Raw genomic sequence first — 25,663 nt, 5'->3', positions numbered from 1 at the left:
AGTGCAATGGAATATGTGATAACACCTCCATACTGCTTACAGTATGTCACAAATGTGAGTACACTTCTCACATTTTGCAAACATTGTATTATATATATTTTTTCTGGAACCGCTACTGTTAAACCATCTCACATTTTCTATTAAAGTAAGAGTTTAAAGGGTTTAAAGTAGTTTTCAGGTTCTGCTCAGCCTAATACATTTTAAATTATCCAAACTAAAAATAGCGTCTTACTGGTTTTTATACATTAATGCAGACGGAGCCGTACTTAATTTGTTTTAAATCTACTCCTAAAGAATTTCAGAAAAAAGGTACCAATGTGTCACTGAATGGGAAAAATACAATTTTATATTCTACAGTTGTTTTTTTTATTGCTATTTCCAATAGTTTTTTTTAAGAATGCTTTTTTGTGTTATGATAAAAAAATGATTAGGAAAATATTTAATGACAAATATTCATACTGAATATCCAGAAATGTTAGTATTTTTTTTTGGAAGCCTACGTACATGGCATAAGTTGAACTTAATGAATCCCATAAATAAAAGGACTGTTTTTATGTTCCTCAGGTGTTGCATCATAAGACTGACACTGACACTCCTACAGCTTAGTGTCTGTATAATCCTTATGTCCAAGTACGTGAAAATAAATAATTCATACCAAACAAAGTTATTTTCTTTAAAAAGAAATACAAAAATACATTCAAGTCAATAAGTTTATGCAATTGAGAGTAAGTAAGGGAGGAAAATTAATGGAAACAATAATTTGTCTGGTGTATCTAATCCATATCTAATTAGGGAATTCAGTTATGACTAGATGCCTTAGGGTCTGAGACACCTTGATGTTATGAAATCAATAACAAAACAATCTGAATCATTTATTTATTTAAAGAGTTTGAACATCAGAATGCTATATGCATAACACATCATGCATTGTAAAAGTATTATTCTTTTTTGTTTTACTTTTTAACCTCATCAAAGATCACAAACATTAAATGTAGACTCAAGCCTTAAATGAAAATATTGCTTCTCTAGTGGTGAGTTTGGCACAGGATGAAGCTGTGTGTTAGTTATGAAACGACTCTGCACTGAGATACTTTAATACAGGCCAGTAAAGTACAGCCACTTTAAGAAAACATGTACCTGCTTACTTGAGTATTTGTTCTTAGAAAAACCTCAACAGTGGCTCAACAGCCATGTGACAGAATGCTTCTTTTGCTTTTGGGTGTAAATGTGTTAAGTGACGTTCTGTTGAAGGAGGGAATCTTTATTGCCAAACTACCCATTGTAGTCAATAATGAATGGAGGAAAAGACTACCGGTACTTTTCCACCTTGATGTGAGTTGAATGCTACCAAAATTCTGTGTGAATTGAAGTAATCTTAATTAAGTCAAAAACCATGACAAAAAGACATGGTTTATGATTAAATGCAGGAAAACACAAAGATGCATGTAATAAGTAAAAAAGAAAACATTAATTATATCATAATGCTGAGCATTCCACCATTGTTCACACTTTTTGAACTACTGCACTCTCAGGGAGTAAGGAAAAGGAATTGACCATCACACACATACACACACACTAATCTATTGCTATTTACTGAGTATAAAAGCAAACACTGATTAATAATAACAATTATAATAATTAAAACATTAATAATAAATAACCTTCACATGAATAGAAAGTGGCTACAGCAAATTGTAACACAACTGCACAACTGAACAAATGACTACAATGCAGTGTTGACTGGCACTTTCCAGCCTTCTTTTTCTGGTCAGCCACCCTGTTAGAACTGCTACAAATGAATACCAATTAAACCTGAATAAAAGGACCTGGGATTTAAAGCAGAGGCAGGCCGAGTCTCAGTCCTTCTGTTACAGAAACAGATCCGCTCTGTGGCTCTGACTGTACCACTGCTTTAAAAAGACAATGATTTTTTTCCTGAAAAAGACGCTCTCTTGACCTTTTTTGCAAGTCTTTCAGGTTGGGTCACTGAGACATTAGGCACCATTCGGATCAGGTTAGGTCCTCCTCAGCGGGTGCCACATGGAGACGGGTTTTCGCAGCGTCGCCAGCATCTGGTTCCAGTGTGTGATGCCCATGCCACTGGCCTCTGGTCCGATGATCACATGACCATCCTCTGTGTTCTCGGCCACTGTTACTCTCAGAGACAGGTCCTGCACATACAGAGCGCATGCATTACATATGCAGACAATACCAAAAAAATGCACAGTGTGTACACATTTATTATTACTTAATTATACATTTTAAGATGAATAATTCTATTCAGTAAATCTAAAGGTGAGAACGTTAAAATGGTGATGTTTCCAGTTAAATCAGTCCCTTACATGACTGATCACATGACACCTTACAGACCACAGTCACCTGAGTTTTGATTACACCTGTTTCCTTTCGCTATATATATATATATATATATATATATATGATTTCTGCCTTGCGCCTGTATACTCTCTACTTTGTTATCGACCTGGACTTTCTCACCATTCTCGATATGTTTTCTCGCTTTTGTGCCTGTTGTCTGGATTTTACTTCTGATTTTGAATTACTTTTATTTAATAGAGCCCTTTTATTGTTTCTGTGCATGTCTCATCCCTGCCTGGCCCTGATCTGAAACTGTTCTGAGGCAGCTTTATGAATGAATGTAGCAGAAACATTAGCCTTCTGCCTTCCTTTTGAATTTGACAATCAAGTCCTCCCCAAAAAACACCCTAAAACATTCTAGTTGTTTGTTCTTTTCGGCTTCACGATATGCCATTTAAAAGGGTTTTTCCTAGTCTGGCTGGAGTGTCCCTTGAGGGTCAAGTGTATTAATGCAGGGCTAATTGGACGGGGACATTAGAACTATTCTGCTCAGCTGGGATCAAACTATTAGCTGCAACAATCAATCATAACGCATGCTGCTTTTTACTGCCATAGATAAGCAATTTCAAGACAAACAGCAATTTTAAGCACCCACTTCTTCATTTGAAGGGTTTTTTGGGAGGATTAGGATTAATTACTAATGTGGAAATTAGCACATTGTGGTGCAGAATTACCTGGAGCACAATGGCAGGCACAGAGAAAATCATAGCCTCATTGAAGATAGGGTTAGTGTCATCTCTCTTTATGGAGGTTTTCTTCTTGCTGATCTTCCTGCCGTCTTGGAGAAGGTAAACCTTCACAAAGGGATCTGTTAAAACACAGAGTGCGTTAGGCAGAAAAAAGCAGGTCAGGAGAAGGGGGGGGAGAGGGTTTTGTGAGGAAATTGATAGCTCTTTCCTAACTAAGCTGGAAAACAGAAGGAGCTTTGTGTGTCTGTGCTGACCTGCTGTGGTTTTGCCGTTAGTCCAGACCAGGTTCTTTGCTTTAGCCACGACCACAGTGAGGCGCTCCGCAGTGGGCAGGTAACTGAGAGACAACAGAACCTCCCCCACAGCATCCACCGCCTGAACAGAGTAGCCACAGACACAATCAAGTCACGACCATGAAAAGACCATGATACAGAATACCACTGAGAGGCTACTGTGTTGTGGTTAGCAAAACAATTTGCCAAAGCATCTTTCTTAAATAAATGATAGAAGCATAAAAATGATCTTCAGCATAAAATAATTTGTGTGAGGGCACAACAAGTAATTATTATAGATTTATATCATACCCAGGGCTGTCATAAATATAAAACCTTGAGGTCAATTGCCCAGGCCAAGATTACGCCATTACCTCCCAGCCAAGTACAAATTTCACAGTCCTTCTCTGCCTGGCTATGGCCTGGTATCTTTTATTCTAAAGCTTGCCTTTAGTGTCCTATTATGCAATATCAATAAAAGGCTCGTCATTTCTTATCATAATTGCTGAGCATGTTTCACTCATATAATCCTGCTGTAATATCTGGCTGTTTAAATGACTATGGCCTTAGTTTATACACATCTAGTGTTATCTAATCACATCTAGGGTTACCATATTTTGGCAACAACTACTCAACTAAGTAAAGAAAAAAGTGCCGTTATAATAAAACTGGCTTCTATAGGGACTGCCCCATGAAAGGAAGCGCAAGAGTTACCTCTGTTGTTCATCCACCTAAATTATTTGCAGAGTATGTTGGTTTGTTTAACACTTTTAAATGTACTACATGATTTCTTATGTGTCTGGATGTATTAATGTAGGGAAAAAAACACACTGAATAAAAGTGTGTTCAAACTTTTGCCTGGTACTGTATATCCACTTATTTAGCATACAGTATTTTAGCTCTGCCCTTTTAGACTGAAGTCATAAGGACTGTTTGCTTTTTGAATAAGGCACAATATAATGTAGTCAATTAGAACAGAGCTAATTTATATAGACTATAATCTGATTTAAAAAAACTTGGATTCTAAGATTGTATTTCTATGAGATCAAGGCTTGTTTTTGATGAATAAAACCTCAGGAAAAATAATTAAATACAACAAAATGTCAGATATCTTTTAAAGTGTCTAAGCAATTCTTAGTAATAAGTACCTGTATACAGAAAGAATAACATTTTCAGAACCTTATTAATGTCCTGCAGGTAGAGCCAGGCGTTGAATGGTCGGATGGACAGGTCCAAATCGGACAGTTTAAGTTCAGCCACTCCTGCACTGATGTTCCGTTCGTCAAAATCCACCCCGAATGCAGCGAAACGCAGGCTGATATCATCCAAGATCGCTGGATCCAGCGGGACGGAGAAGCGCTCATCAAACAGCACAGTGAAAGCGTTGCTCTGAACCTGTGGAACAGATTGGGACTTTAGAACACACTGAGTAGCTACAGTCATCACACTCACACTCACAAATCTTCACTCACACACATATCTTTTATCTGATGCTCCCACCTTGTGCCTCCTGCACACTAGATCTGAAACACTGCTGCTTAATATTGTGTTACATATGTACTGTATTCTTTTAACTCTAGCTACTGTGTTAATGTATATTATAAGCTAACTGTGCAAATTTCTTGCATTTTTCTAATCTTAAATTTAAACATTTATTTTTCCATGTTGTCACTTGTGCTATGCAGTCTTTGTAATGAATTGTTTTGTGCCATGTTGCACCACGGTCATGGTGGAATGCATTTTTGTTTATTGTGTATGCACTGATGGACTGTTTTGTGATAACATTTTTATTTTACTTTATTTTCCATTAATCAGACAGCTATCCATCACAATATTGCAAGACTGAAATCCTTTCCCTCTTAATCCCAACCAATCCAACTGGACCATCTAGCCCCTTCCCTTTTATACACAAACCGTTCAGGGGTCGGTTTCCCGAAAGCTTCGTAACGCTAAGAACTTTGTTATCTCGTACTTAAGATGTATCGTTAATTAAAGAGTGTTTCTCAAACCCGTGCGTAACTAAAGTACTACGTAAACTCGCTTGCAGATTAACGAGTAACCTGACCCAGTCGTTATTCAGAAATAGCTACTTTCAGGGAACTCTGCTTGCAGTTCAGCACCATAAACACCAGGGACCACCAATTTTGAGGGAGAAAAATTATTACTTCCGTGGTTGAAATATTATATTATATTATATTATATTATAATGCCAACTTTGTCTGTATCTTGTAGTCTATCTGGGCATATTGGAATTGACCAATCAAACCCAAGAATAAATCACTAAAATCCAGATTAGCGATGGTAGGAGTTCTCTATATTAACGCTGCAATGAATACAATCAGTGAATTCCTGCAGATGACGCTCAGGGTTTAAGCAAAGCTGCAAAGTCTCCAAGTCTCTGCATTCTGTAACCAGGTTGTTACTCTGCCATACACCCACCTATACACAAATTCCCACCAGCCAGGGAATTACAGCACAACACAATATATTTCCATGCTATTGGGAAAATGTGCAGGTAATATTTAATAACAGTTAAACTCCTTCAAGATGCTGAGAAAACTATTCCAGGTGACTCTCCCTCATGAAGACACTGAGATCAAAATATCAAGAGTGTGCAGATCTGTCCTCGAAGATAAATGTATAAAGTATACAACATATTCTGGTTGGTTTAAAATTCTTGTTTATAAAATCATGTTTTCCTGTAAATAAATAAATACATAAATGAATAAATAAATGAATAAATATAGACATCAATGTTTGTGGATCGATTGAGCACGCTGTTTCGGGGGGAGTCAACAAAGACATTCTTCAACCTTGTTAGTTAATTTTCACTTTGCAAAGCTCTTTGGGAAACACTCGCAGAACTGGCTCATTCTTTACTCACATCATTCGTTAGTACGTTTGTTCGTTATTCGCTAAGATTGATTATTTTCGGGAAACCAACCCCTGGTCAGTTAATCCAAAAAAAATAAAAATCTTTAAAAGTATCCTCAAGTGCAGTCGCAAAGACCATCAAAAACAATATGATGAAACTGGCTCTCATCAGAACTGCCCTAGAAAGGAGTTACTCCTGCTGCACAGGATAAGTTTATAAAAGTTACCAGCCTAAACATTTCCCAGTGTATTATGTTTTTTTTTAACAATTTCGAGTTTACTACGCGATTCCTTGTGTGTTCCTACATAGTCTGGATGACTTCAGTTATCATATACATCCTATAAACAGTCATCCTATAGATATTATAAAGCAAATACATACACATACATTAATCTGACTCATGTCATGTTTTTCAATCTATCCCCTACATCCTAGCATATTTGCCTCTGTGTCTTAGGACACTTGTATGAAAAAGAATGTATAAAATTGCAAAAAAGGCACATTTGACTGATAATTCACAAAGCATGCCTTAATAGTTGTGCACACCAGCCTAAGCTGCAACATTTCTGTCACAGTTCATTTAACTTCTATTAAAACGCACAAAAACAAATCCCTCAGTGTTTCAGTTCATATTTATCGCATTTTTAATTCCTCCCAGGGGTTCACTATTTTCACTCTGGAATACAACTGCACAAAACACAGACCATTTTCAATATCGACTGTTATATAAGAAACCCTAGGCGTTAAAACATCCAAAAAAACATCACATTTCTCTTTTCAATAAGGGCATGGTTAATGGACTCACTGAAGGTAGCACACTGTTATCCAACAAATTGCAAAATTTATGAGCTAATCAGAAAAGACTGAAAGCAACCCAGCGTGATTGTGCTTTGTGTCAGCAGAGGTAGAATCAGCAGTGCTGCCCTCAGCTCTTTAGAACAGCACTAAGACTAAATGAAGCAGAAGCCAGAGAACCTTCCCCACGACATCACTAACCAGAGTCACGTCTGTAAACACTGACCACCTGCTCAGCCTGAGAGCTGCCAGGAGACATCAGTGGCCAAATCAACTGATGTAACTAAAATAGGGAGGGCAGGATTAATATCCTCTGATACCCTGCCTCCACAAAACCTGCAAACACGATACTTTCACTTATCCATTAAGAATAACCTAAAACCTTACAACTGGTTCCCTAGAGAGTACTTCTATTCTGTATGAAGCTACAGAAACAATTCAAGACCAGCCGTGGCCGTGCAGAATGATTAGGCATTCCAGAGCGGAAGCACTTGGAACAAGGCCAACATCTCCACAGTTCCTCACAAAGCTAGGACATCCCCCACCCAGCAACAATGACCTACATAAGAGAACAGGGTAACTGTATTATTTTTTTAAACACAAAGAAAACTTATACAGAGCAAACAGGGCAAATAAATACTGCAGAATCTTTCTGAGGAAATCATTTTTACTTTTTTTTTCTTTCAAATAATGTGTTTCATAAAGTGAGTTTTCCACTATGCCGATCAAATTTTTGGTTCTTTGAACAGTGGCTTGCTTTTCATTTAGGGCAAAACAGTAATAATACTACTGTTAGTAAACTACAGGGCTACATACTATATAATGTAGGAATACAGTGCACAGTGACCAAACTGAGGACCAGTTCTAACTGCAAGATGATCAGAGTCTGCCCTAAGAGTATAGTGCACATGGTATACGATATGCAAGTGTAATGTGAAGGAAAGTGACGATGCAGATCACAAGAGTGAGTCTTAAAAACTCAACAAACAAGGAACATCTGGGGCAATGAGTAAATAACAGTGAAGAGGATGAAAAGATTGAAAGGGACTAAGCAAGAAACCCTCATGATAATGATGATGTTTTTATTTGAACAATATGCTGTCCCGGATATAACAGTGATAAACAAAATACAGAAAACCAAATTTACTTAGCCAGGTAACTAACTCAAATCTGTCCAACAGGAGCTGACAATCAGTCCTCACCTTTGAGCTTATCTCATCTGGTCAACTGGCTAAGTTCAGAATGCCAGCCCTCGGTTCTGCTCAAACTTCCACTGTTATTTGCAAATAAGAGTGTGAACAGTCATCTTAACAGATTAGAAAAACAAATTCAATTTGCCCGCAGTCTGAATGTAGACTAAAAATTTGTGAAATATCTTTCTAGACTTTCTAGAGTCATGATAACACATGGAAAAACACATGATGGGCAGGGTGATACCGTGAGCTGTAAAAAAATTTATTGACACTGAATTTTGAGGATCAAATCTGTATCTGCACTTCTGCAGCTTCTAACCAGGAACCCTATGTCAGTTTGGAGTTTTTTCAAATGCTGGAACAGGTTCTCATCCATATTTATGCACTAAGAGCAGAGAGGAGGAGAGTGACGGCTCTCTTGCTCCAGGACCGTGCTGGGAAGAAATGCTTATGTCAGCATTCTCTCTCTCTCTCTCTCTCTTTCTCTCTCTCTGCCATACCGCTGCTGCCTGAATGGGAGCCATTTGGACTGCATTATGATCCTCAGCGTGCGGCTCTAATACAGAACCACTGCTGCTGATCATCACTGAGAGAGACATGCGTGACTGATGTTCAGAGACTAAGTCTTGCAGCACTGTGTGGTGCATTACAAGACTATTTCTATAACTGATTAATCTGTCGACAAAATTTAAATTGATCATTTGATCAAATAAGTTTATCTTATTCTGGTATCTCTTACTTTACTATTGCTTTCTGCAAACACGTCACAAACAGAGTCACCTGAGGTATGCAAAAGCAAAAGCACACCTCAGGCGACTCTGCTTGGAAACTGACAGGTTAAATCTCTGAGACAACTTTTTGTATCCTTCCCCTGAACAACTATGTTGCACAATCTTTGTTTTTAGATCATTTGAGAGCTGTTTTGATGAGCCCATGATGCCACTCTTCAGAGGAGATTCAAATAGGAGAACAATTTGCAATTGGCCACCTTAAATACCTTTTCTCATGATTGGATACACCTGGCTATGAAGTTCAAAGCTCAATGAGGTTACCAAACCAATTTTGTGCTTCAGTAAGTCAGTAAAAAGTAGTTAGGAGTATTCAAATCAATAAAATTATAAGGGTGCCCATACTTTTTTGCATCGGTAAAATTTTGGTTTAATGCATATTGCACATTTTCTGTTAGTACAATAAACCTCATTTCAATCCTGAAATATTACTGTGTCCATCAGTTATTAGATATATCAAACTGAAATGGCTGTTAAAAACACCCAAATTTTTAGAACTAAAAATGATTAAGATTAATAGGGGTGCCCAAACTTTTTCATATGACTGTACATGCAGCATTAATAGGCAGCCAACATTCTCAGAGTAAAGTGTCGGATCCCCAGATCTGATACATCAACCAACAGACGCCTGAGCCAGTCAGCATCACAGACCATGGCAGAGAACATTGTGCAATCTCTGGATCTGGCTGCTGAGGTTGAAACAGCATAACACAGGATTTAAACTTGTGTCAGCTCAAGTACTATTTTTAAAGTGAATTTTCACAGTGACTGTTCATTATCACCATGTGTAACTGGGTTTCTGAGTGTGTTATTAGTTAGTGTTTTGGCTCCTCACCCTTGTGACGCCCACGTTGATCTCGTCGGGTAGCAAAGTGATGGTGATGTAGCAACCGGGGAAGTTCTCCTCCTCTTTCTCCAGCAGGTCTTTGCCCTGGTGCAAGGTGATATGCAGCAGGGAGGCATGTGCCTCAAACTCCAGCGTCACCTCCAGCTGGCCCACAGTGAAGTCGTGGCCGAAGGTGTGGGCGATGGATGAGATGGAGCAGAGTGAATCAGTGGAGATCGAGCGGTTCAGGGTGCCTCCACTCTGGTCCAGCTCCCGGCTCATCAACTCCAGCGTCCCCAGCTCCCGGAAACCATCAGGCGTGTCGGCTAGCTGCAGGCTGGGTTTACGACTCGCTGTTGACGCCCTCCGGTGGTTAGAGGCTGCAATGCACTGTGGGAGAAGAGCATGCATCAGTCACCCTCACTCTTATTGAAGATCTAATGTAATCTGCTTTCTACTCTGTTTAGTGCCCTCTCGTTTCTAAAGCTATCAAACTGGATTAGTTTTACCAGAGGAGGTTCTGTAATGCAATTTGTAAGGGATTTTCCAGGCTGATATATTCAGAATAATGGATCTGGGTAATTTCTTTACTCTGTATTTCACCACTGATATCCCCATGATTAAAACATCATACACGGTGCATGCCTGTTATTCTGTTCAAAGTAGAAGCACTATTTCTTAGACTAGGACATCAGGAGCACTATATAAACTGAAACCACAAAAACAACTAGATTATTAAAACCTCATAGGTGTGATCTGGTATGGACTTAGGATGTAGTGAAACATGATACTGAGTAGGAACTTTTGCCAAATGGCCCACCTCCATTCCCCCCAGCATTCTGAAATACAGAGCTTTTAGCTGATGCTCCCAAAAGGCATACGATGTTAGAGATAGGGGCATGGCATTGCTCATGCAAATTAAACTGTATTTTACACCGTTAACATTTTGAAACATAAAATACCAATTATGTGATATATTTTTGAAAAATGAAATATGTGTATTGTTTCATCCATTACTAGCAATGAACACTAAAATGTATGCTCTTTTCTATCTTTATATTTGACGCTCTTATCTAAGGCGCCTTTCATTTAATTAATGTTACAGTTAGGAGAGAGTAGTGCTAGATGCCTTGCCCTACTGGTGTGCTTGCTTAGCAGGTGGACTGAACACTAGTCTGCCACAGGAAAGGTGTTGTTGCTATCTACTATGCTACTTGAGCTACTATGTTTTTTTCAGTGCACTGTGGTCAATATTAAAAAGAAAAGGTTAGAGAGAATGATAGACAGACAGACAGATGGATAAATGCAGGGTTGATAACCACTTGTGTACACTGAGAGCATGTTTATGCACAAAATCACACTACCTTCTGTCTGACTTCCGAGTAGGAGGTTCCATATTTTTCCTGCAGGTAGCGGTAGTCAAAATTGGGGTACGGAGAGGGAGCAGGGAAAGAGCCAGACTTCCATAGCTTCCACAGGTTTAGTCCCACTACAACCAGCAGAATAAGAAACCCCAGCACATACACACCAACCTCCCAGGCAGGCGGATCACGGACCACTGCAACACGCAGACATACACACACACACAAAAAAAAACAACAAGAGTTAGCATGTTTCAAACAGTAGACATTAGTATTTAACTCTCTCTCTCTCTTTCTCACCGCTGATATGGTAGTCAGAGATGTCCCCGTGTACTGAGGACATGGTCCCGCTGCCTGGAGAGGAAAAAAAAGCAGAGAAAAATAAAGATTTAGAGTCAGACAGAGAAGATCATTCTGTTCTGGTGCACAGTAACAGAGACAGAGACGAATACCATCTGAATAAAGAGTTCAGTATCTAAGAAGAAAGCTTTGCCGATTTATTCACATATGAATACCATCCCCACATAAATGTGTGCTAGAAAGATTCAGTCACAGTGTGTTTGTTTTCTAGGGGTCTCTCTCACAGTCTCACAGACTTCCCTGCAGATGAGGGAGAAACACTTAGAATGTATAATGAGATATTAACAAAGAAGGATGGGGAACGAGGGTTGTGTATCTCTGTGTGTGCATACAAAAAGATAGCAAAAGAGAGATATTGTAAGCGAGAGAGAAAACTGTGAAAGAAAAAGGGGAATGAGAGAGAGAGAGAGAGAGAGAGAGAGATGGTATGAGTCACCCCCTCTCTCCTGGCAGGAGAGACAGGAACATTACACTAATGAGAAGAAGAGAGGGAAAGAGGCAAAAGAAGCAGAGGGAGATAAAAAGCCCCTCAGTTCTGAGGAAAGAAGTGTAAAGGCGAGCCTTTAGTCTGATACTGCAGAACAGTGACAACAGCTCAGCCCACACAGCCACTCAGAGCTCACACATGAACACACACACACGCACACAGTCCATCATATAAAATATGAAAACCTCTTGAGCCCAGTCAGTTTGTGTATTTAACTGTCAGTTCTTCACACTGCCACAGCATTTTAATGATGAATGAGAAAAAAATGCTGTCTTGGATCACATATCAAATTCAAGAATATTCTGGGCCCTATTTCAGTGATCTATAGGCATGCATGAACTGTACACTGTGCAGCTTGATTTAGGGTGTGTCAGTGTGTCTCTTTGCTATCATAACGACAGAAAAGGTACACCTTGTGCAGATCAAAATGTGCAAAAGGCATTTACTAATAATGGGTGTGTTTTAGATTTAAGGGCCAAGTGCACTCTGGAGCATGGCTATTACAGGGGTGCAGCTACCTGGATGTGTCCAATGCTTCTCAGCAGAGAAAACTGACCTGCTGGTTCACACTTGTTCATTGTGTTTATTTTTGATTGTTGTTTATTTTTGCACTGACAAGATAGCAATGAACATCTGATCGTTGACTGTTGTCTTGGTTTAATTTACTCACTGTAGCACCTGTGTTTTCTATTGCCAAGATAGCAATACAGCGGAAACCTGAATACACCTCATTTTCACACCACCAGCAGAAGAAGCGGTGGTGTATGTGCATTGGGGATGCTCCTGTAACAACTCACTGACAAGATAGCAATGAACGACTGATGTTTGATGCCAGAAATTCACCTAAACACACCACTCTTCCAGAACACCAAGTAAGATTGAATAAAAATGTAGAAAAACATTTATATTAAGGTAAGTAATGCACATGTCAAAGTGGGGGGGGGGGCATTGTTTTATAGTACCGCATTTCTTGTACATGAATGATCTTAGGAAGAAAATCTCATAACAAAACTTGTCATTTATAAAATATGCTCCAGAAAATCTACAAAAGCCAAGTGATTTTTGAAGTGTTGTGGACAGAAGTAATCAGAAGAGAACTCTCTGGACTAAACATCAGAAAAAACTGTGGATATATCTTAAAGGACCTATGTGGAGAATATAAGGTTTTATGTTTGATTTGCTATAGAGACTGTGATTACTGATGCTAAAAATTACACCGAAAAAATTACTAACCAAAAGTCATAGTAAGAGTACTTTCCCAACATTCAAATGTAGCAAAAGTAGTAAAACATTATAGAGATTTTTTTCCCACTTCAGTACCTCGACAACTTGCAATTACTGAAGGAAACCTTGAATTCTGTTCTGTATCAGAGAACATTTACCAGGGGTTCAATACAAAAAAAGCAAAACTATATACGACTGGCAGAAAATAAATAATATACATATAAAAAATGTGTAATGTTCTGTACTGAGTCAAAGTCCTGAGTGAAAACTTGTGCTGTGGCAATGCCCCGATAACTCTGAATTACAGCAGATCTGCAATTTCTCTACAGTAATGTGAAAAGCTGATATGAAGTGTCTGATGGAGAGAGCACAGAAAATTGCTTAAAACTTCTGACATCATTCTGCACTGACAGACACAATCGCTGACATTCATCATTATAAAAGAGACTCAAGCTCAAGCTGTCATTTCTGGAGGAGACTGTGGAAGCTTTTTATAAATGACTAAATACAAAGCGCTCCTTTTTGAAGTCATGTTCAAAAAATGAATCATCTTCAGTCTGCCGTCAGCTGCTACCTGCTGCAACACTGTGGATTAAATTCTTCTTCTTAATAAGAATAATTTACTCCTTTTTTCCAGACCTGTATTAGTGCATTTGCAAATAGTTAATCTATTTTAAAATGGGAAGAAGCTGCTTGTACCAATTTCCTTCTGATGAATATTGATGCTCTCTATAAAAGTTCTTCCACAGCCTTCATTTAAACACAACAGAAAATCCCTTAATGCTTCTCAAATGTCACATCAAAGAATTTGCTGGCCAAGTCTGAGCCACACAGAGTGGTTTCTTTTTTAAAAAGCAGATTTCTACAGCTGGTTATTTCTAATTAATGCAATGCAACAACAGTAAGCTAATTTAGTATATTCATAATACAAGAGAAGACAAATTAACATATCTGCTTTAGCTATATCATTACGCGCATCTGTCATACATATCACAGAGTAAACAGATATACTGTGGCTCAGTTTCCTAGACATTAAGCTTAGCCCTAGAATATATTTTCCTTTTACTGGAAAATCAGCATTTAAAATGCTTGTCTGGAAAACTGCCCATATATGAACTTCCCCTCTAAACAGTGAATTTAGCTACTATAATGTGCATCCATTGCTGCCAAAGATGACTGATGGAGTACATGTCTTATATAATCTACATGGAAAAGTACTGCCAACAGAATAGGACCACAGTAACAGACTGCAACACTGCGACAATTATACAGCCATATATGAGCAAGGCCAGTAAGCCCAGTGTAGTTGGTGTGATGGAGCTGAAATCCCATTATCTTTGGGTTAAGCTCGAGTGACCCTTGCCGCTGATTTTACCATAAACCCAACAACTCCTCTCATGTATGATCTCATATGAGTCCCATCAGACCTTCAGAACTATTGTCAGAATACCGCCAATGAAGGTTCTGTATTCAACTTGCAAACCCCTTAAAAGTTCTATACATCAGATATGGCAACCTATGACCGAATCCCAACACGTTTGACAAACCACACAATTAACAGAAAACCTAACATGTTAAAGTTAGCAGATACATGCATGCACAACGGCTAATTTGAGCAGACCAGCGCTGATATTTGTTGTCCAAAATGATCAAGCATTTGTTTTGGTTACCTGTGCTTGGTTAAGTGTACTTAACAGTTGATAAGAAATATTGTGCCGTTTTAATCTCGTGGCACATGGACATTGCAGTGGGTAATATTGATCATGACTGGTTAGAATTGCCTGTGTGAACAGACAAATTATTCTGGCAGAAATCACGTCCATACTGGTGCAGGATTCCCCACACACATATCCCACAGCTCAGTGCAGTGTTCTGTATCGTATATGGGACAGGGCAAAAGTCATGAGAAACTATACTGATGCCATTTTCCATTACATTAGCATATCAGTGTACACACACACACACACAGATAGTATTTTCAATCAAGTTTGAGCCATGAGGAATATAGAGGATATATTAACCTTTGATTTGGCTCAGAAGTTGAATAAGCCTATCATAAAACTGTACTTTCACTCATTACTGACCTCCACCCTTACCTGTTGGCATTCTGTGTAAACAACAGCTACAAACATTACAGCATTATCATACCAGCCTGTTTTTATCAACTACAGTTTACGGCTTGTGCCCAAAGTACAGCACTCTGTCTAAGGCAGGACTGAACTTCAGAGGAACAAGGACTGCCATAATTTGCATTAAAATCAGAATAAAGTACTTACTGTTATTGTACTCTAAACTGAATATTAGTTAAAACAGTTCCTTCTGCGTATTTATGCTCATTCTAGTGTTGTTGAGTCATTAGCTCAATATTCCAGGTGATACAATGCAATTATCATCCATGGTCCCCACAGATTTACATTTATGAGTTTTTCTACTCGAACTAATCACAAGCACATACTGTGTAAGCAGGAAATGAGATGGGGGTTTTAACAGAGAATCACAGGGGTCTAATAAATATCTCCCACATACATAATCAGTTGGTTGTTACTCACTCAGAGTTTCCGGGCAATGTCTGCTAAATGAAGCTTTTATCACTAGCAGTGGGTAAACATGTCAATTAACATTATTTTGAAAATCAGCATCGACTTTAAAATGCTTTTAGCCAGTTCTAAATAAATCTTGATGTTCCATTTATTATGTTCTTTTTTATAGTGATTGTTTGCTTGATTGTTTGCTAGAATGAACATAAAACAATATTTTAAGCAGATGCATTGTTTTGTTCTTTGTCTGCTCTCTTTTGGAGGTGGGACTTAAGTCTGCAAGCACTGTGACATTTAAGTATGTAGAAAAAGAGAGCATCAAACACAACAGAGAATGTATTTTAAAAAATATATTTTCTTGCATTAGGTAGGATTACCTAATTATTCAGATATAACATCCTATAACACACGATGCAGTGCAATATATTTTAAAAAGCTGTGCAATTATTACTACCTGATAAATAATCATTCAAAACAGGTAGATAAGAATGTTATGCCTAAACCTTTCAGTAGGATAATTTGGTTAAATTACTTATTCATAATTCACACAATGTCCTGGGGTTGTTTATGTTGCTGAACTGTTTGCATGCTTATGAATGCAGTTCTACATTCTCTAGGAACTCAGGGGAGGTCAATTTTGTGGTGCATCTAAGTTTAGAAGCAGGAATAAATAATTAAAATGTTGCTATGAAATGAGGCACAATAAATGTCATTTACCACATAATACCACAAGCTTGGGGCTTATTTAAGGGAATGTACTGGTAGTCATATGCAGTCAGGCAGGTTAGGCAGAACACTGGGTCTCCAACATTCAGAAATATCTAAGAATGATCTAATATTTGTTCCTAAAGAAAAGTTACCAATAATGATCTACATCAGACTCATGACTGTCAAACTGCAGAATCTTACACCCTGTTCTCAAAAACTAAACAACAGAGTATGCATCTATGGAAAATAGAAGAAATATGCAGCACTCAATAGAATGAAATTGGCAGGTAAAAGTGAACAGACTGCAAAAAAAGGAAATTATAAAATAAGTTAACTATACTGCAAGATAAGTTATTTACACCAAGCAGACTTTTTTTTTTTTTTTACAACATAAGTGACCACGCCATACAAACAGTAACTCTCATAAAATGACAGCTCTGTGGTGGAGACCCTTATCCACCCTCCAACCCAACACAAATGTGATGAATAATGCTTCACTAGATAACCCCCACAACTAAACCCCATTTACCTAAAAAACTAATATAATACATAAAGACACACAAACACAGAATCCCCACAAACATCATAATCCCTTCATTATAACTGTAATCACTATTAAGACAAAGGGTTGTTGCTATGAAGTATATTGTGCTGCTATTCCTTACTAATGATAGATCCCACTGTCATTATAAACTGAATAAATTCCACATAATAAACATTAGTGAATGTCATCTTAGTGAAAACTGTGTATTTAGATTAAAATAAGTACAAACACACAGTTAACCACATATTATTACATTCAGTTCAAAAGTAGAAATTTCTAGTTTTGAGACCATTTTGTAGCTTATCACAGCGGAATGAACACGGCTCACTAGTGTACAGTAGAATCAGACTGAGATCTAAAATGTATCAACGCATGGGCACGGACACTGATGAGTCATGGTTATGTTCTAACCCACGCTGTACAAATATTTCACATGCATGTTTGACCCAGAGTCAAAAAGCCATTACAAACCTTAGATGTGGTTTCTACAGATGCACTGTAAAAACATATGCTTCTGCCTGATTGAAAAAAACAACAACAAAAAAAACAAGGACATACTGGCCCTTTGCAAATAGGAATGAAGTCCCCTAGTATAGGGCAAAACTTTTTTCATGTACTCTATAACTCTATGGCAACACCAAAGACCAAAAATATACTGTATAATACACAAAGAGAAATGTGTATCTTTAGCAGTAATACTATTAAAGAAAATCCACCATTCAGGATTTAGATTTTTTTTTAGCTCCTGTGCTCCCCCTACAGGTGGGGAATATAATTCGTTGCAGTGATAACAAATCGCACATTAAGCCTCTACTCTTTCCTCTTATGGTGGCACAGCATGAATTTTATTAGCTGAATGATACAGAACTGAAAAGAAACAAGTTCATATTATACATTTTAAAGAATTCAGAAATCAATATTTGGTGGAATAGCCCTGGTTTTAATCACAGTTTTCATGCATCTTCGCATGTTCTCCTCCACCAGTCTTACACACTGCTTTTGGATAAATTTACTTTAAACTTCTGGTACAAAACTTCAAGCAGTTCAGCTTGGTTTGATGACTTGTGATCATCCATCTTCCGCTTGATTCTATTCCAGAAGTTTTAAAATTAGGTAAAATCAAAGAATTATTATTTTTAAGTGATCTCTCATTTGTTTACAAAACCGTTTATATATCAGTCTTTGCAGAAATACATAGATAACAGCATTGTGTACTTCTGTATTAGAAACAACAAAACAAAGATCCATGTTTGTCCAATTGGGTCTTTTTTTTTTTTTACAAAAAGATATGTCAGGAAGTTAGACGTTTTTATCTCCTGTTTCTGTGAAAATCTGTGGCTAGATTGATAAATGCATATAAATGCACTTAATGATTCTAAAGCTGTTATTTTAAGGTACATACATTTACATAATGATGCTTTAATTGCACGATTTACAATTTGATCTGTACGATTTACAATTCTACAATATTGCATTAATTTGTCATAGTACTTTATTGTACATATAAACAGTAAGTACCTTTCAATGTAAAATATGCAGATAGGAAGCAACTTCTCATAATGATCATTGCTACTATATTTGTTTACAGTAAAGCCCTTTTTTGACTATAATTTTACATCTGTTTTTTTCACAGGTGCCATATTTGGAACACCTGCAACCTGATGAATAACCCACTAAAATTAAGATTCTTTTGGAGAATTTAAACGGAACTTTATGTAAATCCCTATCACACTTCTGTTAAATCAAACCCTCCTGCTGACAAACGCTGGGTATAAATAGCAGAGGTAGCACTTATAATGAGAACTGTATATGAGTGTTACAAAGCTGGCTGTATGTGTGTGTGTGTGTGTGTGTGTGTGCACCTGAGAGAGTGAGAGAGAGAGAGAGACAGAGCTGTGGCAAAGAGCATGAGAGAGACTGTGGATGGAAGGTGTGAGAGATTGAGAGAATGTATATAAGAGTGTGTGGTAATGAACACTGAAGTTCTGATCAAATCAGAATGATCATATGTCAAAATGATCTGATTACAGTGTCAGCTCTGCAGTGCAACACATTACAGTGTGTGTGTGTATGTGTGTGTGTGTCTGTGTGTGTGTGCGTGTGTGTGTGGGAAGTGTCAATGCTCTTGTGGAGATCACAGGAACACAGATGGAGCCATACACATCTTCAGTTTTGCAGAGAGTGCTGGTAGAATGGCTTTTTAGACAAACTAAACATGCTAGTGCATTTGTGTATTTCTGCATATTAAAACAGAATTATGTACTACTGTGACCTTAAATCAAAAGCCTCAAAGTCATGCTGATGCTCAACCGATTTTTAAATTCTTAATCAGGCTTATATCCAGTCTGGGCACAATGCTAACCACACTAACTCTTGTGAAGCATGCAGAAAAAAACACATATAAGAACTGAAAAACGTCACATAACTTAAATATATATTGAAAATCACTTTTAATGATGGTTCTGTGTCTCTCAGCTTGTCTACAAATGCATGTGCAAAGTGTGTCCTTTAGGGATGTGAATTACACTTCCTGCCTGTATATGAAACCCAGTTCTTGCATAAAGCTGCTTTAAATTAAAACATGAATGTAATGCTTTTTGCACTGCCTAACACAGCTAAGAAAACAGGGAATGCCGTGATTCCCTCATGTCAATAGCAGCTTCAAATGCTGATGAATCTGAAGTTAATGGAGAGCGTAAGATACAGGCTGCCTCTGCTCAGGAAAAATGAAAATGTGTACTTCCCTTTATTGGTCATCCATTCTAAAACAGCAGTGATCAATAATAATGGGCCTGCGCTGAAGCTGTGAGAAAAGCCAGGGAAGCCAATGGGCTTGGGGGGTGTGTGTGGAGGGCTTAGGGCTGTGGGGTGGGGTGTGCACTGTCAGCTCATTCCAGCGAAGGAGCAAAGCTAGTGAACACACACTAATAAATCAACTTTGCTTTTAATCTCCAGAATGAGTCATGATAACATTAACTGCATCGTGGCCAAGTACAAACACTCCATCACCGCACACACACACACGCTGCAGGCTGGCACCATGGTGGCACACCACAAACACCCACACAAGCTATCTCTTTCTGTATCTCTGTTACACACAAAAAAAACACAGTTGTGTTCTGTCTAAATGGAGGGTGGGGGGTGGGACTACTAAAATGCATTAAATATCTGAAGCCATTGTAAAATGCCTACTTACAAACAAACAAAAAACAAACAATTTATGTTTCATGCAATATCAGAAAAAAGGTTGCACACATGATCCATGTGTATATTAGAAACAGGAACCATAAGGAACCATTATTAGATCCTCTTTTACATGTTCTTAAAATATGTAAGTATTTCTCTATTATTTTACTCATGTGAAAATAAATAATGAAATTAAATAAAACTATAAATTCCTGTTAAAAGCTTCTTTATGCATGGGTGTATGAAAAAATATACTTTTAGGGTATGTTTTGGGTCACTATAGTGTTGTAGTTTTTTCACAGGTAGTTTGACATTTGCTAGTATTTTGTGAAATCCATTTCCTCCCCATCTGTGCAATTTTGGCAATGCTATATAGATAATACCATATAGTTGTCATGCTGTTGTTTTAATGATTAGCTTTTATGATTTAATCCACACATAACTCTGCTGATTGTAAGCAAAAAGTTTCCACTTTGACTTTGTGCGTCCACAACACTTGTTTTCAAAACTAATCTGGCGAGAATAACTGAAACGCTGAGATTCGTGACATGGTTACAGGCAAGGTTTCCTTCCTATCACTTATTCATGAAGATTATATTTTTGCAAGCAAGATGGTCATGTGAAGAAGGGTTTTGAGTTGCCAGTCTTAGCAGCATAACAGTAGATGTCTGAGAGTTTCCTAGCCTCCGAGACCTCATTGTGACTTCCACAATTCCCCTGAACAGCCATTACCTATTTTTTTTTACTGTGGAAACCTCAAGAAAAAAACACCTGGCTATCTTCTTATAGCTGACAATTTGCCCTGAAGGACTGATTATAACAATGTTTTGAAAGTCATTTTTTTTACGGATGGAAATTAAATAAAGTTTCTAATTACAGCTGGTGGCATGTCTCAGGCCTGATTAGCTAAACAAAAATTGAGCTTGTTGAACAAAGTTCATTTTTTGTGTTTGGTATCTGGTACCTGAAATCTGGTACTTTTTAAGTATCTGCTCACTTATAGTTCCAAGCATGCAGAGGAGAGATTTAATTGTGTAACTTCGTGTTGACTGGCCAGACTCAAATCTCATTTGAGCTTAAGTTTGCTGTAGAAATTTCTCAATCTTTCAAATTCCCACCTTCACAGTTGAACTGCACAGGTATAAACATGCACGCCAGCGCAGGCCACTCAGGCAGGCTATGCTGTAGGCTCTGCATTGACTAATGCAGAAGTATAAACCAGGCTTAAGGCACTGACAATGATGTTTCTTTGCCATCGGCAGCCAGACTCTGAGAGAAAACAAATGGCCTACTTAGGTGTGTAGATGGTGCCTCCCACTGTGATGTAAGATGGCACAGGCATCTGTTGACTGGGGATCCAGCACTTTCCTCTAAATTGTTGGCTACCTAGTGATCTTGCCTTGGTGGCAGTTTGATTTCACATGTATTGGAGGAGGCATGTGCTTGTCCTCAGCTGCATAGTAATAGAAGTATTGCAAGTAATAGATTGGGCCCAAGAGTCCTAGTGAGTAATTGGATTAGGTAGCTGAGGTAGATGGTGGAGAAAAATTGGTGAAAAAAAAAAACCACAAACAAAGGCAATGTTTGTGATTTTCTCATCCTGAAACTGTGGATTAGCTTGTGATTTTCCTACCAATAAAAGACACACACACACACACTTTCTCTGCCAAGCTCAGAGATGATGCTTAAAGAAGAAAACTTCAGCGGAAGCTCCCACTCGCAGTGAATCACCACCCAGATCAATCACAGATATAAAAATAGCAGCCCAGCCTGTGTGCTTGTTCTACCGTGAGCGGTACAAACAGGGTGGAGTTCACGCTTCTCACAGGTACCGCCTGGGTATGACTGTGTACTGCTACCCATGTTCACGACACAGCCTTCAATTGGAATCTACGGGGCTAAAAGTAGTATGTGGTTGTGTGTAGGTGTCAAATAATAAGCACTTTGGCTAAAGACCCCCTCCACCCCGCCACCAGCAGCACCACCACAAACAATAATCACGCACTGGACAGGGAGCAGAGGGGCTGCAGGATGGTGGTGACCATGACAACCTTGCGAGCAGTGGTGTGACTCTATCATCAAGGGAGAAATGGGTTATTAAAAACTGTGCAGCAGTGCAAATATCCCCTTCAACACATCCTAACACAGAGACCAAGGCCAGATATCAACACAGCAGGTATAACTCAGCCTGGTGGAACTGAGCGGCCATATGGACGCATCCCAAAGCGAGATATCACTGTGTGACTGTTCTCGTAGCTTCTCTGTGTCTACGGGTGAAATCAAAGCACCATATGTTGTGAAACTATATAAATTAGATATGGATTCTGCAGGTTCTATTTAGAGGGTACCATAAAGACCCTGATAACAGGTAATAACAGGTTAAAAGGCTTTATATTTGGACAAAAGTATTGTGAAAAGTGCTCAGTCTATGTTTAATCTGAACTAAAAAAAGAATTTAAAAAGAATTTATACTGCTTCTGTTAAAGTGACTAATTTGATGACTCGACTACTCAATTTTGAAGCACTGCTGTGAGAATTTGATTGAATTCAGTGACTAGAGTCTTAGTGAGGTCAAGATGCAAGATGATCACCACCCCACCTCATTCTCAACTCACCAGCTCATCCCAAAAGTACTGGATGGAGCCCCACCATTCCAGAGAACACAGTTCCACTGCTCCACAGCTCTATGCTGGGGGGCTTTATACATTTCTAGTTAGAACCGGGCATTAGGCATGGTGTTACTACATTCAACTGAAGAAGAGGTATAAACCAGCCTTAAGGCACTGACAATACAGCCCAAGGATCACACTGTTCTTCACCATCAGCAGCCAGAGCCTGAGAGAGCACAATAGACCACTGAAGTGGGTAGATACCACTTTCTCCCCACATCCTATTGTCATGCTAGATGGCACAGTCTTCTGTTGATGGGGTCAACAGAACTGTTAATGGGATCCAGCACTTTTCTCTAAGCATGTTTCTCTAAGCATAGTGACTACAGGCAACTTAAAGTAACAGAATGTCATCATTAAAAGGGGGACCCACAAACATATGGACACATAGGGTCTGTTTTGCAGACATGGATTCTAGTCTAGTCTAATGTTGGACTACATAATGTACATTTTGAATTAAGATTTTCTATTGAAAGGAAAATATTTTCTGCTAGGCTTAATCCCGTCCTGGAAACTGACACACCGTTTAGTACAGAGTATGGAGTAGTATAGTACAGGGTGTCAGAGCCTCTGCAGGACAGGGCAGTCCTGCACTGACCAGTCAAGTGTGGAATCATAGCCTATATTACAACAGGTAAAAGGCTTGATCATATAAGTGCATTCATATAGATAAGGAAGCTGGATTCATGCTAAATGCATGCAAATGACCAGGTAATGATTTATTTATTTTTTAAGAATGTCCCAGAACATCAGCAGGAACAGACAGGCCTCCCCTTACCAGTGAAGTGAGGATAATTCTATTTGCAAATATTGTGCTTATTTGTCTATAAGTTGGGGAAATGCAGGCTGTACTGAATCTAGGGAGCTGAAATCATATTCAGGTGCCAGTAGGGCATTCAGATGCAGCAGGATGGCCGGAGCTGAGCTTCTGAGTAGCCTGTATCTGCGGGTAGGACCGTGAAGCTGTGCTCACACAAGCTCTGCTTCAGCCCCTCACACTTTACAGAGTGAGCTACAGGAGCTACATGAGGAGGAGGAGGAGAAGGAGGAGAGGAGAGCAGGGAAAGAGAGGGAAGAGGAGAGGAAAGGAAAGGACAGTAGGGAATAAGAGGAGGAGATAAGAGCAGAAAAGGAGAGCAGGGAAGGAGAGAAGGAGGAAAGAAGATCAGGGAATGAGAGGAGGAGGAGAGGAGTGCAGGTAAGGAGAGAAGGAGAGCAGTGATGGAGAGGAGCAGATCAGGAATGGAGAGGAAAAGAGAGCAGGAAATCAGAGGAGGAGAGGAGAGCAGAGGGAGGAAAGGAGGACAGGAGGAAAGGAGAGGAGGAGAAAAGAAAGAGGAAAGGAGATCAGGGGAGGAGAGCAGGAAAGGAAAGGAGAGGAGGAGATGGCGGGCTGCTCTTACCTTGGAGGAGTTTCTGTTTGGTGCAACGAAGGGGGAAAGTCCGCTCTCCCTCCTGCAGCCCTCACGCGCCTCTCTCCATCAACACGCGGACCTCAGCCTCACGAGGACATGGTGGACGCTGCTGCCGCTCTGCTGGTTTGTCCGGTCTGTTTCTGTACGAGCCGAACTGAAGACCCCGCTCTTCTACCGCATCTACGAGCTGAGAGAGAGAGAGAGAGAGAGAGAGAGAGAGAGAGAGAGAGAGAGAGAGAGAGAGAGAGAGAATGCAGGAGTCCCACCCCTGCAATGCAACTTCTAGCGCTCCACCACACACAGCTCCTCTCTCTCTCTCTCTCTCTCTCTCTTTCTCTCTCAGTCCTCAGTGTTCTTCAGGGACGGTGTGCTCTACATTTTGATGTTATCAATATTTATCTGAAGTCTGAATTTACAGTAAAATTATCGTTTCTTATCGCACAGAATGAGGCTGTTCACCGTCTACAGGTCAGCTAGTAAACAGAGCGGACTTTGTGTGTTTATTGGTACATTAATGTAGACTATCGCTCTCTTCTTCTGTTGTTTTACTGAGGGCAGTTGTTACTGTAACCGACCCCTCTGGCCCCGCCCCTGACACCAGCATGGTCACGCCCCCTTCCGACGAATTTCTGTCATTAGCAGCTCCATGTAGCTAAATAGCAATTTTACCTTCCATCAGTGGCTTCCCTAACCTTTAGTTAAATTAGCTTCTATTCAACTTAAGTGACAATTAAACAAATTGTCCCTGTCATGCTAAATCTTTCATTTGTGTTTTTTTTTTTGTTGAATCTGTTTTCTTCACATCACAATGTTATGATGAGTAGACCAATAGAAATACTCCCAAAATCTTTTTACATGAACTGTTTTATGCTTGAGCACCTGCCCGTTTAGTTCTTAGTGCCTTTACCCCCAAAATGCCCTGTTTAATATACCACCAGCACCTCCCCCTGTTCTCACCTGAAATAACCGCCAGCAGATTTAAAGGGTGCCTTTAAATAGACTTTGTAAAAAATTAACTTTGTTTTTTTATTATATTCAGGTTTTTAAATTTGGTGTGAACGGTGAAAAATAACATTATTTTTTTATTAACATTATTTACCAGCTTTCAAACACAACACAGAAAAATAAGTACAGTGCAGAGCTATGTTGCTAACTAGCTAACTTACATCCACTGCCTTCCAATGAAGAGGAGCTGCGTCTGTGGTTGAAGGAGCAACATTTAACCCATCCGCCCAAACGTACAGACGTCTGCTCTTAGTGTTCTGTGAAGGGAACTGGTTGCTCCTGTCAGTCTGTGGGAGATAACATTAGCTTTACAGCTTCAGAACCAAGAACCACTTTCTCTCGGTGTTGGTTTA

General features: G+C 39.0%; 1 protein-coding gene across 1 annotated transcript; it reads right to left on the bottom strand.

Moving 5' to 3' along the window:
* Positions 1 to 862: 862 nt before the first annotated feature.
* On the bottom strand, positions 863 to 24,819 carry syt12 (synaptotagmin XII). The gene is made up of 8 exons (XM_007235043.4): positions 24,294 to 24,819; positions 11,476 to 11,529; positions 11,179 to 11,372; positions 9,824 to 10,204; positions 4,517 to 4,732; positions 3,320 to 3,440; positions 3,051 to 3,184; positions 863 to 2,171 (listed from the first exon to the last, which is right to left on the bottom strand). The coding sequence occupies exons 2-8, from the start codon at positions 11,516 to 11,518 to the stop codon at positions 2,016 to 2,018; spliced, it is 1,245 nt and encodes a 414-aa protein (XP_007235105.3). The 5' UTR covers positions 11,519 to 11,529; positions 24,294 to 24,819; the 3' UTR covers positions 863 to 2,015.
* Positions 24,820 to 25,663: the final 844 nt, after the last annotated feature.

This window comes from Astyanax mexicanus, chromosome 2 (assembly GCF_023375975.1).
Source record: "Astyanax mexicanus isolate ESR-SI-001 chromosome 2, AstMex3_surface, whole genome shotgun sequence".
In the NCBI taxonomy this organism is placed as follows: Eukaryota; Metazoa; Chordata; class Actinopteri; order Characiformes; family Acestrorhamphidae; genus Astyanax; species Astyanax mexicanus.
This window is presented reverse-complemented; position numbering and strand designations above follow the sequence as displayed.